Source organism: Triturus cristatus, chromosome 12 (assembly GCF_964204655.1).
Source record: "Triturus cristatus chromosome 12, aTriCri1.1, whole genome shotgun sequence".
Lineage (NCBI taxonomy): Eukaryota > Metazoa > Chordata > Amphibia > Caudata > Salamandridae > Triturus > Triturus cristatus.
In genome coordinates this window covers 158,639,635-158,658,582 of record NC_140595.1, presented here as the reverse complement: position 1 = coordinate 158,658,582, position 18,948 = coordinate 158,639,635, and the positions used below count along the sequence as shown (strand labels likewise).

The 18,948-nt window shown below is 44.4% G+C and overlaps 1 protein-coding gene across 2 annotated transcripts in view; it reads left to right on the top strand.

Annotated features, from left to right (window-relative positions):
• Positions 1 to 18,948, top strand: part of PIAS3 (protein inhibitor of activated STAT 3) — a 291,739-nt gene that overhangs the window by 30,541 nt on the left and 242,250 nt on the right. The window contains exon 1 of one of the 2 annotated variants that reach the window (XM_085639509.1): positions 6,755 to 6,928. The exons of the other annotated variant lie outside the window; for it this stretch is intronic. Coding sequence (XP_085495635.1) covers positions 6,905 to 6,928 — 24 coding nt within the window. The 5' untranslated portion in view covers positions 6,755 to 6,904. Of the gene's footprint in view, positions 1 to 6,754; positions 6,929 to 18,948 lie in introns of those variants that run through there. 2 annotated transcript variants of the gene reach the window in all.

Sequence of the window (18,948 nt, the reverse complement as noted above, 5' to 3'; positions counted from 1 at the left end):
CTAGCCCAAACAAGTACACGAGTTGGGCTGAACGACAATCTGGAACAGGCCCACTTAAGCAGTGGGTCTATCCTATACCCGGTGATAGACGAGCCTAAGATAGCCAGCCATAATCAACATCAAGACCAGAAGTCTAATGCTTGGAGGCAAAGCAGGGGGGTTGAAATTAGCCACACACAACAACAAGACCAGTCGTCCAGTAATTGGAGACAAAGTGGCCCAACCAGCAGGCTCCCATATATCCAGTCAAGTTGCCCCCTAGGTGTATTTAGCCCCACACCTTTCCCGCCTCGATGGGGATTGGAGCCTCAAGCCATCAAACCAGGGAAAGCTACACAAGCAAGAACCAAGAGCCACTTTGGACTGCCATTTATCCCACACTACTCCCCTAAAGGCACCCGTTACATATTAAACTGAGGCAATTTGTTACACTATTTCCCAGACATTCCAACACTGAAGAATCTGACATTGGCTGAACTAACCTCTGTAAAGTTCACTCATATCCAGGAAAAGGGAATCTCTGACACCACATGGGAAAGAGCTGGTCTCAGAGACTCCATCCTGAGTGAATCAAGGATATTCGAGGAATGGGGCATTGAGTTGCTAAAGCTCCATCCACCAAAATATCCTAGAATTCTACTGTTGCAGGAGCCCACTATGGGGTACAGAAGTGTCTTGAGAGGGGCGTGGGGTGCCACCCATGACTGGCTTCCAAGTGCCTCAAAAGCTGCAAACTCTCTAGAAGTATTATGTACCAACAATCAAAGAAATGTAAGACGCATGACAAGAAGCAATGACAAAGGCGGGTGGAACCAGTTGGAAAACTTTCAAAGCGGCACCCAACAGATCTATTCCTAGCCACCCCCAACCAGTCTGTCCACAATCACAGAAATCGAAAACGGAGAGTCAGCTCACAATTACATTGTGGAACGTGGCAGGCCTAGGACAATCGTCATCTGAATCCGTGGAGGCATTCTGGCATAAAAGCGATATCTACCTACAGAAAATGTGGGTGCTTAGTCCAACAGTTTTATGTGGCTTTTATGAGCTCTTTAAACCAGCTAAACACATTAACTTATTTGGCTGGCGAACGGGTGGTTTCTCAAACTTTATTAAGCAAACTGGCAATTTTGAAGTTGCGCCCCTCAATCAAAATTACCCTGATGTGCAAGTAGCATTAATCTCGGGGCCAACAATTTCTCATAAACACTGTCCCTTGCTTCTGATTAACTGTTAACATAACGCGCAGAAGGGAACAAAACAGCGCTCAACTGACGACCTTTGCATCTGTCTAGAAGCCACCCTTCTAGAATACCCCTTTCATAAAGTCCTGCTTACACAGAATTTTAACATCAAGGACTTCAGAAATGCCTGCATCGCTTCTCGAAAAACCAAGGAACAGGAAAAAATGAACGACCTTCTGGGTTCTTTCAAATGAATCGCCACCAAAAAGTGTTCATGGCTCAAGGCCTCCCATTACCAGCCCTTCAGTACTTTCAAAGGAATTTCAACAATACTTTACATCATCTTGTCCGAATCTCTTGCGAATCGTCTAACGGGCGAAAGCGAACATAACCCCTTGGCCCTAAGATTGGGCTTGGGCATACCAATAGCGGCCAAATATCGCTCAGTGAGCTCCTCTACATGCACTGCAGCAACAAAGTTACTCAGGGGGATCAAATGGAGGACCAGAGACACATCTATGGTGACTATGCAAGGTGACCATCAACCACAACACTACCAGGAAGACATGCAAAACAGGTGGGGCAGACTGACCACGATGCTGATGGATTCTTTATTGGAAACTGGAGGCCGCAATCAACCCCTAAACCCATCATGGAAGGTGCAGCTCAACCAGCTGCATAATCAGACCATTGTTATTACACAGAGAAAATTAAGAAGGAGCCTGCACAAGTACAAGCTCAACCCCACCATTAAAACTGTAACTGATGTCACTGAGTCACGCAAGGTGCACAAAGAGAGTGTGGGAAGTGAAGACAACTTCAGAAGAGAAAAGGAATGGCTAAAGATGCATCAATTGCTTAAAGCAAGAAGTCTACCTCGCTTCTGGAACTATGTAAACAAAATAAAAGCCCCAAACTTGACCAGGGAAAATTTGAGTCTCTGGAGGAGCATGGGTGAGCCATGTAACAGCACTATACTCCAGCGGCAGCAGGCAACATGGGGCAACTGGGGCCCGCAGACCGCCCACACGTAACAGTAACTATCTTCACCAACCCAACTCAGCAAGGCTATAAAAAATGACAGAGCGCCAGGTCCTAATGGCCTTCCTGGTGGAATCTTTAAATGTGCTCCGGAGGACTGGGCAATTGTTCTAACCCCGCTATTTAACTATGCTTTTCTATTGGCTCAAGTTCCAGACGCATGGAGAGGCTCCACTCTGTGTCTTATGTTTAAGAGCTGGGATCCAACAAAGCCCTCCAACTATCGCTTCATAGCCCTGCTTGATCTAGAGGCGAAAGTTTATGCATGATTATTACTTAAACAGCTGGTGGCTTGGGTACTGGAGAATGAGGTTCTTCCAGACAAGTTTCCGTGCAGCAGGATCCACTACTAATAACATCATTGCACTTGCCGCCTTGAGCCACCAAGCAGCAGAAAGAAGACAGCCACCACGTTTTACTGCTTTATTGATTACAGCACTGCATTTGACAAGGTGGACCGACCCACGTTATGGAGGAAAATAATAATATGGGGCATCCCCTCTAATCTCTTAAGGGCTATAATCTCGCTTTACTCAGACACATGGGTCTGCGTAAGAACCGGGACACAAAAACCGCTACATTATTGAACTCTGTGCCTGACCATCTGAGGAAGACTAACTCGGAAACCATGTTTAGGAAAGCTTTAAAAACATGGCTGTTCGGCCTGCCCTAGATTCCATTGTCTAAGCCGGGTCATCCTCCTCCGGTTGGATGCGCTGCCAGTGCCGGGACACGGTCTTCGTAGGTAGCTGTGTGCTCTACAAGCTCCAATAATAATAATCAGTTGCCTCCAAAATTACTACTGAAGGGGAATTAAAGCAAGGTTGCGTCCTCACTCCCCTGCTTTTCAACCTATATACAGCAGATCTGGAAAGAGCTCTGGTGAACAGCCGTTTGGCCCCTTCTCCACTAGGCCACACGACGATATTTTTTAATATACCAATGACATTGCAATAATGGATCACACCAAAGAGGGGTTACAGCGAGCACTGAACCGTCTCCATATGTATACTGAAAATAATTTTCTTATGATCAGGATAAGACCAAATTCAGAATCTTTGGGTGCTATAATCACACGAAATTACTTTCATGCAGCATGGGGTCCAAGACCATTAAAATGGCTGAAATACAACTACCTGGGGGTTTGGTTCTCAGAGTCCTATTAACCCTCTCCCCAAAAAGGCTCGTTAAAAAAGAAATCTGCCATCACTTATGGTCTAGCCAGCCTCAATAAAAAAACTAAAGCCCCTCTGATGTATCGATGATCAAAGTCATAAAGGCACCCCTCCTTCCAGCACTACAATATAGGCACCAGGGCTTTCCCTGTGCCTGCTCTGCCAGTCTAGAGAACGCACAGAAAATATTTCATTTGCCCAGGCATCTCAGCAGATCCAGCATTTGGCCAATCCCCTACTTGCGACTCAGACACATACGTATATTGAAAGCACCAGGGAACTCACTCAAGGCCTATGTGAGAGTCATATTCGAGAGCCCATGGCACAAGGCAACTACAGAGGGCAATCACATCTTTCCAAATTGAAGCACCAGCGCCAATTCTTAATTCCATCTCATTTGTTATTTGGAAAAAGGCAATAATAGACCGCTGTGTTTAGCTTCATTCCAGCAAGATTATCCTTCTGTAAAGTCCTCAGAGAATCTACTCCCTCTAAATTACTCATATCTGGTTGGGAGACCACCGCCTTACCTTTCAGAGTTCATTAACAGTTGAGTGCGCAGAGATATTATGTATATGTGTCTGCTCGGCTTACCAAAAGACTTCAACCCGGCATGGGCCAACCCAGGTAAGGAAGGGCATGCAGTCTATATAACTTTAAGCAGGAATAATGGCTACACCTTCTGCGTTGTTGCCTCTCTCTGGACATTGTAAGGAGGGCATTACTGAAGCCAATTTTTCTGACAAAGGGGCCCGTACTTGCTTGGGGCCATCTTTGATATGTTTCTCCCATTCCGACGTAAGATATTGATCAAGTCCGTGAAATTTGTCAAGGATCTCCGGGTCCACCATCCATGTCGATCCATTAACTGTCATCTTGTCAAGCATTCTCTAAAACTTATAACTGATTATTGCACCAAGAAACCCATAAACATCTAGCCTTACGGCATGGCTTACAGCGCGCCTGTTTTACGCAATACTGTCTATCACTTACATCTTAGTCCATTATCTTTAACTGTGCTCTTTCACTACCCTGCCTTATCCTTCTACTGGTTTCAGCCCTCAGTATTTTGAGTGATTTTACCTTAATTAACTTCACTCCCTGGATGTCTGTGGTGCCTTCCGAAATTTGTTTTTTAAATAATGTTACTGGTATCTGTAATGTATTAGCTAGTTACACTGGACATTTAACTGCTGTACACATATTGAAATATGCAAAAATTGTTACAGCTTTTACTAACTAAACAGCAAATCTGAAAGTGCACTAAGGTTACCTATCGAAGAGGGTATGCACTAGCAGGTTATCACATGTATATTTGAATTAATCGGGACATTTACTGAAGTGGCCTTAGTTTTAGAACGTCCTTATCCTTTTTAACAAATTTTGTACTACCTAACTACTCTATTCTTGTATCATGTAATGGTTTTAATTAACTAAATCATGATTAATAAACTTTGAAGCACTTTGAGATGTTTTTTACAGCCTTCTTGGAAATTGCACTTAATTGAATCTGAACCGGAGTAGTATTGCTGGAGCGGGTAAAGTTTTTTATATATCCACTTCATTTTTTGCATGTTTTTATTAAAATGAATAATCAATTATGATTTCATTAATAGTTTGATGTGCGTTAACTAATCAACCGTATTAACAGATGAAATACACGTGGGAACGCATCTGCATGGCTAAAATAATATGTGAACTAAGTACGTACGCATACTAATGTTATAAACGTTGCATTGTGATGTATTTGTGATTCGTGCTTTAATAAGTGAGTATAAACCTGCATTAAGTGTTGCTTCTGCTAGATAAATGCACACACATATGGGAATTAGTGAGGGAATAACATTTTATTAATCACTTTGATGTATTAATTATGTTTGTGTTTCTTTTGCTTAAGTTGACCATTTGGGCCTGCCACAAAATGGCTGCCTCCTGTATTGGACAAAGTCGATGACTTCATTTCTGGCTCATGGAGAAGTGCGCCTGCGCTAACCTCAGCAACAGTGGCCTCTTTGTGACCCTAATTCACCTGTACCCACCAAGGACGCTCTGGGCTACAAGCCAGCTCCCCTGAATGAACAAAGAAAAGATACATCGGACCGTTGAATTTAAAAAAACATTACATATGAGACTTTTCCCGTGTGGGAATATGATGGACGATTTTAACCGACCAATCAGAGACATTCAGAAAACAATATTCGATACTTTTTTAATGTAATTTTACTATAAAATAAGGTAGAATAGAGAGAGGACAGAGCAGAGTTTGTATTCCATTTCCCTGACGTTACGCTGACGGAGAGGACGGTGACACTGCAGGACAGCTGTTTCCCAGAGACTCTGACAGACTGAACCGATGGCCTTACTTTGACTTAGAGAACGACAATTAGCCAGAATAGGTAAACATGATGATTTGCAGCTTGAATAACAAAAAATTTAATTTGCATTAATTAGATAAAGATTTATTGGTAAATTTACAAATGTGTTGGGTTGTTATTCATTGAAAATGTATTGATTGAAGATAATTGAATGGTGATAGAAGTAACCAAGCTTACAACTAATTGATCCATAGACCATTTATGGGAGGAATACCAAAGATGAAGGGCAGTGTTTAAATGAATTGAAGCAAGTTGAGTAGAGGTATTTCCTTCCATGTCAGCGTGGTAGAACCGAACCACCTCCCTTCGAGAAGTACGGATCATTGAAGAGTGTATGTTGGTGTTATGGGCCCCACCAGCGAACGTGTTAAAAGAAAGTGTGAATGAGAAAATCAATTGGTCTGTGACATAAGGGAGGGATTTTGCATTCCGCGCTGCATCAGTATAACCTGGAATTCTTATGATATGTTTAGATACATTTTGGAGACATACTTTAATTAACGTTGCTGGGAACTACGGTGGAATTTAGCTCTCAAAACAGGCCTTCAAAATGTTCCCGCTTTTGCATACAGATTTCAGTATAGGTGTGCGACAGCAGTTAACTATCTGCTGAGGCGAGCATGTTTATAAACTTCTAGCCCTATTTACACTACTTTTAGATCACGATAATAAGTTTCTGATACTTAAAGCTTAAGACAAGTTGTAAAGTCTTCTTTATATGCCTGTACGACGGCTTCTGTTGAGGCCGCTGTGCTGAAGAGAACTATCGGTGTTTTTTTATTTAAAGACTAGTATGAATAATCGGCAATATATGTATTTTCTTTCTCTCTCAAAGCCATGGCACTGTAGGCTTTCAATACAACGGTATGGAGCCTCGGGTATTTGTCTCACTCTCGGGAGGGGGAGAGCAGTAGGCCTCGGCCGTAGCCGGGCTCACGGGGGAGGCGGGGACACGCGCCCCTCGCTCCGCCCGCTCTGTCTGAGCTCTCCCGGGCATCTCTAGCTCCCGGAGGCCGCGAGTGGCCCTCGGAGTCCGGGGCCTCCACAGCCCCTTCCTGCGCGCCGCGGGTCGGGGGAGAGAAGCCTCGCAGCCTCAGCGCCGGACCGGTCTCTCCGACAATGTCGCAAGATGGCGGAGCTTGCGGAGCTGAAGGTAAGGGGAAACCGAAAGCCGGGGTCTGGGCCCTCTCATGTTCGGAAGGGGTGAGAGGAGGAGGCCCTAGAGCCCGCTGCTGCATCCGGTTTTGGAGACAGGGTCGTACTGTCTGTTGGCGCCACCCCGGGCTGCCGAGAGCCCGCGCGCCACGAAGGGGTTTGAAAGAAATAAGCCCATCCCTGCTAACGCTGCTTGCCATTGTTTCCGTTGACTGAGTAGCTGTCCCCAAAACAGTACACAAAAGTGCTCAATGCCCGAAACAGAGTGCCATTGATGGATGAGCGCCTGAGTGTGCGCGCATGGACGAGACCACCCCCAGTGGGGTGTAGCCAGGGGTAGAAAAAAAAAGTCTTACGTCGCGCTGAAAGCCCAGAGTTGTGTCTACTCTGTGTACCAGAGGTCCTAAAACGCTGTTTTGTGGCGAAGCGCACATCTGTCTAGGGTGGGGGGTGTTCAGTTTACAATACACATGTATACATTCCTTGCCGTACGTACATCTCCACCACCAAGTTATTCCTCTCTTCAAACAGTGTAACACGCACAGTAGATTCCTCCTGGTGCCCACTGTCCATTCCTAAACCTCAGGAAAAATGTACATTATTGAGCCATGGCTCCTCCACAGAGGCGAGAGTGCACGCGTTCATACATTTGACTGTACAACGATGCTTTATTGACATGATTAAACATTCAACTATCACCATAGTTTGGTTGTTTACAGCAGTGATTTTAGCCCTTTGGATTGCGTGGACTCCCGCTTAATCATTACTGGAACCCGGGGATATCCACTGAATCATTATAGGAATCCGAGGACTCCCACTGAGTCATTACTGGAAGCTGGGCACCACGGCATAAGCTTTTTCGAATGAAACCGAATACAAGGCACGAAAATACACCAACAACAATTCATCAGATAAATACATGCATGCTGAAATATTTGTATTTCATTTACTACGAGTTAAAAAATAAAAAACTATTTTTTACTTTAATGAGAAAGTTAGAGCTTGTCTAAATTCGATTTAAGCCATTCATTGGCCATACTCTATTCTGTTGGCTGATAGGTCTCAATTTATTTTAGAAAACCTTTCTACTCAAATTTTGCCTTTTTTAAATTTGTTTGAGAATTAAATAAAGTATTCCAGCATGTGGATATTCGTTTGAATGTTTTTCTTCTCCATTTTCTTTGTATTGTTTTGCAGTTCAAATCATAAAAATTGCTTATTCTGGTGTCCCCACATTACAGTAATAACTTTTTTGGGGGGCCCGGATTCCAATCATGATTCAATGGGAGTCCATATATTCTAGTAATGATTAAGTGTGGGATAACACAAGTTTAAGAACCACTGTTTTCAGTGATCACAGACACCCTGAGTAGGTTTCTCTGACCCTGAAGAGTCCCCGGACCACAGGTCAAAAACCACTGGTTTACAGCGTTTCTCTTGTATGCTTTGCACTATGAGCTACATCATCATTCAGACCCTGGTGTTAAATGAAACCAGGCTCCTAGATACCCTGTTTATCCTGGGTATTGAGTGCGTTTTTATTCCTGATTTGCACCTTCATGGGAAAAAAATAAGAAGTAAACACAAGATGATGGACAGAGTGCTGAAACTTTTCAACAACTCACCCCCAGTCAAGAGATCTGGGTTGAATCCATTGTTCTTTTGCTCATCATGCCACTCCAGTTTGGACCCAACCATATGCAAATCAGTCTTGACCCTGTTCCTCGTGGGAACAGTCCAGCCCAAACTGCCCGGGCAGGTTCTCCCTGGACCAGAAATAAGCATCCTGGGACCAGTTTCGGGGTATCTTCCTCATCAGCCAGGCTACCTTGAATACAGTGGCACACGAGCAGATTAGAAGTAACATACACTGTTTTCGTGTGTCTCTGTACCTCATGTTTTACATCCACTGTTCCCACCAACACCATACTAGTTGTAAAAGGCCTCCTTATTGGTCTCATGGGTTTTTGGTGGCATATAAAGTTAAGCCCTTTCACATAAACTTCTCAAGTCCTTTCTATAGAAGTTTGTCCCTTTTGAGGTCTTGCATGAGGCAGCAATTACTAGAGATATCGTCTACAAAAGGGGCTTGGAGCTCACCCATTGCTTACCATTCGATGGTTTCATTGTCACTCTTATTTTCTGCCTCCTAATTGGCCAGTGTGTGCTAGCTTCACTTCCTCCTCTTTCGTGGGGGGCATGGACCAAATACTGATTTCTTCATCATGATTAGTGTCCTCCCGCTGCTCACACTGTGATTGCTGTACTATTTCTTTAGCCCCCCCCTCCTTCTTGCTGCTTTTTTCTTCCTCTGAGGTTTGTCTTCCTGCGTTGCTTTTCCCCTCAACCCTCTCATTATCAGTGTTATTTCCTCCCCTCTAACCATCCTATTGTCAGTGTTGCATCTTTCCCCTCACACTCTTACTTGTTTGTTTCATTTTCCCCCTCCCACCCTCCATTGTCCGTGTTGCTTTTTCCTCCTCCCACCCATGTTCATTTTGATTCTTACCTCTCTCCCTTGTGAACATTCCCCAAATGGAACGCACTTGAAACCCAACTATAAGTGGTCATGCTGTTTTGAGACACTGACATTTCGTGACGGCACTGGTTAGCCACTGTGTATTGTTGGAATTCTGAGTCTACTAGGCATAAAGAACTCAAATGGTAATTACACCTACAATTCTTTTTCAGGTAAAATATTAAAAGCAGTTGCCTCAGAAACATTGGTGGAGCTACTTAGTTTTGTAGTATTGGATAAACGTTCTATAATTCTTGTTGGTCTAAGTGGAGACAGGCTGGAATGGTATGCATAAGCGCCAGCATTTAATGAAAGGGCTTGGTATTCTTGCAGTACACTATCATGTTATAAACGACCCATTAAAAACATTGATCAGAAAAATGTTGCTTCCTGTGTATATGCTTCTTAAGGTCTTGTTCCCTGTTGTTCTCTTCTCCCTTCATTATGCTAAATTCTTTAGACTTTAATCAAACCTTACACTTTTTTTATATTCAAGCTCAACCTTTCTAATTTCCAGTTGGAAGACCTGGCTGAGATTTGGCCCCTAGTGTTCAAATGGTGTTTCTCTTCAAGCAAATTTAGCCATTCACTGCGAGCAGGCGTACTATCCGACTTTATTTTGGATTAGAACCACCATCTTAATGGGCCTTTGGCTGTCTCCAGCAGGGATGCCATTAGTACTTCTCCATTGTTATGTCTGTTTGTTTGTTCTACACATCATTGGTTCTGTAGTTACAATATAGGGGTCTAAGCAATACATACTCCTCAATAGGCTAATGTCTTCCACATTTTCCTTCCCCTTTAGACTGGGTTCCAGCAATGTGTTAGTTGTTGTTCACACTTTTCTTCTGCCAACTGGACCATACTGTAAAGTGAATTAACTCCAGCCATTGGCTGATACTGCATTCTGCACTTTCATAAGGCGCGCATGAGCGTACATAGTAGTTTCTTTCAGTGCCAGGGTCTTCTATGGCAATCTGTGCTTTCTGAGAATAAAAAGATTTAGATTTTAAACTATTTATTTTACTTTTGGTGTGGGTCCTATAGCCCCCCTAGCAATAAAGTTTTACAAAAGAGTGCAAGAAAGCAAAACAGTTGCTGCTAAGCCAAAGTCAGGCATATTGACTTTGCCAGTGCTTGTTTACTCATTGTTTGCACTGCATTTCAATGGGCAGCCAGGAAGATAAATGCCCCAGTGTGAGGAGAGCAACAATTTTTTGACCTTTCCAACCGTTCGTCATCTTATCGGAGTGGCTTTTCTGGCTACTTCCCTTTTGCACTGGTTAGTTGAAGATTTTACACAGCAAATGGTAAATCTGTGTTGAATAGAATATTGAGTTTCTTGCTTTTTAGATCCGGCATCAGCTTTGTGCTTTCGATTTTACTAAACCTATATGTAAAATATTCTTAATTATAGTGTTTTCAGCCAGTTGTCTGTTATTGTGTCATTCACATTTTCTTCCACGAACTACAGCATATTGAACGGGGCACTGAGTCAGTCCGCCTTAGCCATTGGCTGACGTCACTGTGTGATTGCATTCTTCCCATTCACAAGGAGCACATCCATGCACAAAGTAATTTTGAAGTAGTGCTAATAGCTAACGTGCTTTTTCAAAACAAATTGAATAAAGCAAAACATGTTTTTTGTTTTTTAATGAGGAGCCCAGCAGCTTTCTCAACAATTGAGTTTAAAAAAAATCATGATAAAACAAGCATTGTCCAAGCGAAAAGGATATCCGCCATTACTAGATCTTTTGTCTTTACCAGTGCTTTATGTTCAGTGGTTGAGGGATATTCCATGTTTTTAGGTCTCGCCTGACCCAGCGCATGCGCCGGTCTGGCCAGACCTATTGAGAGGGCTCCAAAAAGTGCTACTAGGCCAGCCTAGAGCTACAGTGCATGAGCGCCGCGTTTTACCGCAATAACTTTCACTTTCGCAGCCGCAAGGCCGCTTTGATGTTGATCGCAATCGCAATCACTTTCACTTTCGCGGCCGCTTTGCATAGCCAATAGGTCTCGCTTTTGGGACCTTATAAGTATTTAGTTACGCAACTGTTGCATGGCTAAACACTTATAAGGTCCCAAAGGCGAGACCTATTGGCTATGCCAATGCTTGTTTTTGTTGTTGTTGGCCATTCGAAGGGTACTTCTTGTCACCTGTTCGTCTCAGTACCAGTACATCTGTTTTTTTCTCCAATCAGATAGTTTCATTCAGTGGAATGTGTGACCTAGGCTTTCCATATTTATGTGAGCTCCCTACTTAGGTGTCACCTGCTTAGTTTTGGAAGTGACGCGTCCATAGTATGTAAAGCAACAGGAGCATTTAAAAGTTGAACGGTATGCATGGGAGAAAGGGTCCCAGGGAAACACCACATCATCCTGTATTTCAGGGATTCATTTGATCCAGTAAGCATTGTAGGTTTTAATTGTGCCCAAAACCATTCCACCAATAATCACTGTAGGTTTTAATTGTGCCTAAAACCATTCCAAGGCCTTTTTAGACACCTCATCTAGTGGGCGATTATTTTCAGAGGCATTTTATGATCTACAGAATAATACACTGCTAAGAGGTTATGAAGTGTCCCTGGATGGAGAGTGCTTCTCTCCATCCAGGGTGATGAATAGGTCTTCTCTGGTGTATGCAAGTGCTATTTCAGTTTCCGCAAATAGGCCTGAAGCCTAATTTGAAGGTGTCTGGTTGGAGGTTTAGCTCCTGGTGTTGTGTGTTTTTTGGCTAGTTCTATTCTTCTCTAGAACTTTGTCTGTGTAATGCATGTTAGAAATTGTCTTTTATCTCGATAGGCCTTGTGAATTTGCTGTAGGCTTCTTCCCGAGGGGAGTAAGGACGGCATCTTTTTTGCGTTGCTAAAACAACAAGCATTGAAAATGCAATAGGTCTCGCATTTGTTGGAGCTATTGGCATTGTAAATATCAATTTTTGTACTTTGCAATAGGTCTTGCGTTTGTTGGAGCTATTCACATTGTAAATGGCAATGTTTTTTTATTTATCCTTGGGGTTTTATATAGCGCAAACTTAACAGCCTCAGTTGTGAATTTCGATTCATCAAAGTTTTGTGAGCCCTGAAATTTGCACAAGTAAAGTGCTAACAGTATAAATATGGGCACTGTTTAATAAACGAAGCCACTGCAATACAAGAGCAAAGGTGACCGAGTGACTGCTTCTGGGTTGACGGAGTTGCTTACAGTCATTGCCCGTTAAAGCTAGCTAGCCCGCTACTGTGAGTTTATCAAACTTAATGCTATGTTTTCTTATGTTATGCTATGCTATGCATTGTTGTGTTTTGTTATGCTATGCTATGTTTTGTTGTTTTGCTATGCTATGCTTTGTTATGCTATGTTTTGTTGTGTTTTGTTATGCTATGTTTTGTTATGCTATGTTTTGTTATGCTATGTTTTGTTATGCTATGTTTTGTTATGCTATGTTTTGTTATGCTATGTTTTGTTATGCTATGTTTTGTTATGCTATGTTTTGTTTTGCTATGTTTTGTTTTGCTATGTTTTGTTATGCTATGTTTTGTTATGCTATGTTTTGTTATGCTATGCTACGTTTTGTTGTGTTTTGCTATGTTTTGTTGTGTTTTGCTATGCTATGTTGTGTTTTGCTATCCTATGTTATGCTATGCTGTGTTGTTGTGTTTTGTTATGCTATGCTTTGTTATGCTATGTTTTGCTATGCTTTGCTATGTTTTGGTATGCTATGTTTTGTTATGCTATGCTATGTGTTGTTATGCTATGCTATGTGTTGTTATGCTATGCTATGTTTTGTTGTGTTTTGTTATGCTATGCTATGTTTTGTTGTGTTTTGTTATGCTTTGTTTTGTTATGCTATGTTTTGTTATGCGTGGCCAATGTAATTAAGGGCGTGACCTAAAAACACCTAACCTAAAAATCTGTGCTTAGCCTAGTATGCCGTCCGACTTGTATTTTGCTGTTTCTGTCATTGCATCCACATATGATACAACAAGTAACATCATACCTACAAGTCATGACTATTGGCTTTGTCATTGGTTGTTAGTTGCATAAGATAAATAAGCAGCAACTATGGCTTGTATATAATATTGAAAAGGCTTCGACTTAAAGCCCTTCTGACACCATGACAATTGACCGCCTGTTCCAGGGCGCAAAACAGATCGCGATAGAGACCCGTTTCGAGGCCCCCTTTAAAATACTGCCGGTGCTCAGCACCGGTGAGACCTGGCCCCAAGTATCAGTGGTATAAAGAGCTCTAATTGAGCAGAGCTCTGAGTGAGTCTTGACGAAGCTGAACTTGGTCCTTCTTAACTACCAGTAGTTCTAGTACAGAAATTTCATTACCTGTGGGTGTTCCAACAGGCATCTCAGTTTACTTGGATGTTCTCAAGGAAGGGCTATGGTTATCGCTGGTTCTTATCATGCTAAGATAACCGTCCTGTGTTGTAGAAGAAAAGCATTCTAGGTTCGCTGTGACCAAATTAAATGCGCACCAGTACAACAAACTGGAACAAAATGGGTTTAGTGCCATCTTCCCAATGTATGGCAGCCTTCCCTGTCATTAATTGAGCAGAAAATATTCCCAACCAGACTTTATTCTGCAGCACATGACTCCGTGGCCACCTCACGTTATGTTATGTTATACTGATTTATAAAGCGCACAGCTGCCCCAGCAAAGGGGCGTCCCGGCGCTGCAGCATCAGGAAGCGGAACCAAATCACTAAAATGGAGAACGGCACGAGGAGTAGAATAAGAAGGAAGAACGTTAAGTAGGGGGAAAAAGAAAAGTTTTAATCGCCTTCCTAAAGCCAGATAAACAGGTCATGCTACGTATCTGGACAGGCAGAGAGTTCCAGAGCTTTGCTGCTAAGCAGCGAAAAGACCACCCCCCGCACGATGGAGTTTAATACGGGGGACAGTGACCAAATGTTGCCCCAAGGAGCGCAGCCGACGCACAGGAATATATGGAACAAGTAGATTGCTAAACAGACTAGGAGTATCCAGCTTCAAAATCTTAAATGAAAGACAAAGCGTCTTAAGTTAAAAGCGCTCCATTATGGGGAGCCAGTGAAGTTTACGAATAGCACTGGCCGGCGAACAAAAGCGCGGGAGCCCAAATAAGGCTCAAGGCTTGAACGCGCTGCAGCCGTGTTATTTCTGCCTGATTAGCCCCTAAAAGTAGAGAACTAGCATAGTCCACATGAGATAGAATAGCTGACTGGACAATCAGCTGGCGTGTTGGAGGGTCAAAGAACTTAAGAAGAGGCTTAAGACCCCGTAGAAGACCTAAACAAGTGCCGGCCACTTTCTTTGTGTGGTCTTAAAAAGTGAGGGAGGAATCCATCCAAACCCCCAAATTCTTTACCACCGGTTTAGAGTTAGGAGCACTGCCCAAGATATTCGGCCACCATCTCTCACTCCAGAGGCTAGCGTTCTTCCCTACTAACAAAACTCGGTTTTGTTAGCACTCAGCTGTAAGCAGTTGGAAGTCATCCAGTCCGCGACGGCCGCCAGGCCGTCTCTAAACCTAGAGGCGCCCAATGTGGAACCTTCAACCAGGGTCACCACCAGCTGCGTATCATCCGCATAGGAGACCATGGTGAGGTCCCACTGCCTGGCGACTGCCGCAAGAGGCTGAACATACAGATTGAATAATGACAGACTAAGTGCCGAGCCCTGAGGCACCCCCTGATCGATGGAATGGGTCCGAGAAAGAATGGGGGGGGCTGATACACGAAAAGATCTGTCAGTTAGATATGATCTGAATCAATCCATAGCCAAGCCAACCACACCCATCTCCTCCAACTGCTGAAGCAAAATACAGTGCGAGACCGTGTCAAAGGCAGCACTAAGATCCAACAGGATCAGTGCCGCCGTCTGACCAGAATCAAGAATGGTCCGCAGATGTTCCGTTATGGCCAAAAGAGCAGTTTCCGTGCTGTGGCCCGGGTGGAAACCATTTTGAGACGGATCCAAGATGTTATTGGAACTAAGAAAATTCGTGAGTATGTTATTCACGTGTCTCTGTGATCTTAGCCACCCAAGGGAGGAGAGACATAGGTCTAAAATGTTCAGGTTTAGTAGCGTCAAGCGATGATTTCTTAAGAATGGGGGAAACCCATGCCTGCTTCCATGAAACAGGAACAATGGCAGAGGAGAGGGAGAGGTTGATAATCTGACAGAACGGAGTCAAGAAAAAAGGGAAAGATTCCCTAAACTGAGCTGGCTTTAAAGGGTCAGCCGGAGAGCCAGATTTAACTTTCAGGTTCAACTGAGTGAATTCATCTGGCGAGATACTAGGTATGACTGTTAACGAAGCCAAGCCAAGGATGTAGAAAAAGTGGTAGGAGATGGAGAGTTCCCTTGTGGAAAAGACTGGTAGATGGTACGGACTTTCTCAATAAAGAAAGTGGCCAGGTCTTCACATTGCCGATCAGATGAAATAACGGCCTCCGAGTTGTTATTGGCCCTAAGATCTTTAAGAATCTTAAAAATGCATTTAGCTGGATTGGGACTGAGCTTGATTTCATTGGCAAAATAAGTCGCCCGAACCCTACAGATAGATCTGTGGTATTGTTTAACCATAGCCAAGTAAGATGCTCTTTTACTGGGGTCATAATCCTTTCTCCAATCACGTTCTGATTTTTTACAAGCCTTCCTTAAAATAGTCAGTGACTCATTATACCAGGGACTCCTGTTCGAAGAACGGCCCCTAGACCACTTGGCTGGAATAAGAGAGTCTAGGCCATGGGTGATCCAATCGCAAAGCAGGGTATATCCTGTTTCGGCGTGATTAAAAGGTCCCAGAGGATGCATGTCAAAAAAAGCATGAAGATCCTCCAGCCTCAATTTACGCCATGGGCGTTTAAAAGCAAGCGGTCAAATGGAGTTGCCCAGTGATCTGTGGATTTGTTTTGGCCTCAATATTCGGCGGCCAGTGCTTGACTTCATGAAGACACACTACTTCCAATGGCAGCACTTCCCCACTGCAGCTTTCCGTACTGTATTTTTGAATTATACTTTTTTCTGAAGGGCTTCACGACTTCTGCCAATGCATTTATGACTGACGTTACTTCATCTGTGGCTCGTTGTTTCAACTATTCTGAGATGTCATACTCGCCTCTTACGGTGCACAAGGAGTGTAACTGGGTACCAATAAAGCTGAGGGGAGAATACAAAGGTTTTTGGGACATTCTAGAAAATTAGGACATATGTGATTATGGGTGGTTATCAGTTTAAAAAAAACACAATTATTTTAGTTCGCTGGCTAATAGCACTGACCAGTACCCCACTCAGTCAACCCCGCCTGCCTAGGGACTTGTGGAGCAGCGGTCCTTATGGTCTCTCACAGACAGATGGCTCGCTCTTTGCAGAGAGCGCGGTCTCTTCAGTGCACAATTTATCTGTGTCGGGGGGAGGGCACCTGTGGGGTGTCGATGCTCAGGTAACAGTTGTGTGGATTAGAGACAACGAACGGTACCTGCCCCTGACAGAGCATGCGTTCCTCGACAGATCAGGGGCATTTGCCTCACTCTCACAACACCCCCCGCCTCCCCTGCATTTACAGGTACTTTACATAAATGCCGATCGGATCAGGGTCCCAGAGACATCCCAGGGGGCTGATGCGATCCAGGGTGGCTTGGTTGGAGCTCTGGGCGTACCTCGCACAGCATTCCTACCCAACATGGACAGCTTGTCATTAGGGCCACAATGACACTGGTGAGATCCGATCTAGTTTTCTTCGCTGTGATTTCGTAGACTTTTTCGTAAACATGCCCTCTTTATTTAGGTGTGTTTGATACAGCGCAGCCATGCCTTTTTGGAGCAGTGAACATAAACAGGAACAAAAAAACTAATTACAAAAATAAATAAATAACATTAGTTATAAAATCGTATTGCAGGAAGTAAGGACTTGAGAATGGTGCCCACCGGGCACGCAGGCGATGGCTGGAGTTCCCTGGACTCCCAAGAAGGTTCGCCTCGAGAGGCGTCAGAAAGCCACCCACTGGCAACTCCTGTAAAACACCCATCCACCCCCACCCACCCCTCCGCTTGTGTGGCCGGCAGACCAGAAGTACGCCGAGGCCCCATATAGATACATATAAATCTCTTGTGACAGCCCCAGACGCACACTGGCATGTTATCTCTTTGGCGTCCACTACGGGGGTTGGGATAGCATGGAATCAGGGGGCGTTACACATCTTTTGTAATTGACAACCTGCTGCTCCAGCCACCCTCGGAAAAGTCATCTCTCCAGGGTCCTGTATTCAGTTAGGATGGCGCTACAGGGGTGGCCTTGCCATGTGGCTCACTGGTGCCAGGCGTTCTGCTGCCTCGCATAAACCCCATCAGCACACCTCCGCGGGTGCCTCTACTCGATGAGTACCCAGCTAGGGAGGTGCGTGAAACCAGGAGCCCGCAGTACACTTCATACACGCTCCGACATGTCTGCAGGGCGCTGCATTCAGTTGTGATGGCACATAAAAAGGGGTGGTGGTGGTAAGGGGACTCTGGCGCAGGTGCACTGCTTCCTCCAAAAACCCACTATGAGCGCTTCTATACGGGTTTCCTCTACTCGGCCGGTACTCTAGTGCAGTAAATACCTGCGGTGTGCCTCCAACACCCTCTGACATGTCTTCAGGGCGCTGTATTCAGGTGGGATGGCACTTAGAGAAGGGTGAAGATGGTGGGGGGAGTGGGGGTAGGGGGGAGGGCTCTCCAGCGCAGGCGCACTGACGGTACTCTGGGGGAGTATATACCTGCTGCGTGCCTCAACTCCCTCTGACGTCATCTCTTCAGGCTTGCTATCCTGGGAGGGTGCATGACATCACAGGCTGGCTGCGCCCCCATATCCACGCTAGGCGCAAAGCTGCCCCAGACATGTGTGACATCTCTCCCCGTGGGGTCCGAAGCTCAGCTGGCCTGCCTTCCTGCTCAGACACGATCGCTGTAAAGATTACATCATTCATAGAAAATCAGCCATTTACATTCCACCAACTCGCCACTTTAGACTGTCTCCGGAAACTATTTTAATCTTTCAGTCTCACCGCCTGGATATATATCCACCTAAACAGTTTTAAATACATTTTTGGTTCTGCAGTATAGTCCGATTCCACAGGACAGCAAGTAAGAAGAAGAATAACGTGGATTTAAATCACAGAAATAACAAGCTCTCGCGCATTGCAGACGCTTGTTTACATCGCGCTGTCTGTCCTTGGGCAAAGTATGCACTATATAAAACAAGCATTGATCTCTTGTCTTTATGGGGCCATGTGTTTAAACACATGGCCCCATAAAGATAAGAAAGTGCTTCACGATAGCCGTGAAGCAGGCCACCGAGTCCAGATCCAAGCCAAAGGGAGGCAACCAAAAGACCTAATTTCCAATGGCAGGACACCGTTTAACATAAACGGTGACTCCGGCCAATGGGAATGAGGAACAGAGCTTAAAGCCCTCTTCTGAAAATCCTCTCCTACAAAATCTCTTGCGGAGGCGGAGCAGGGCTTCGC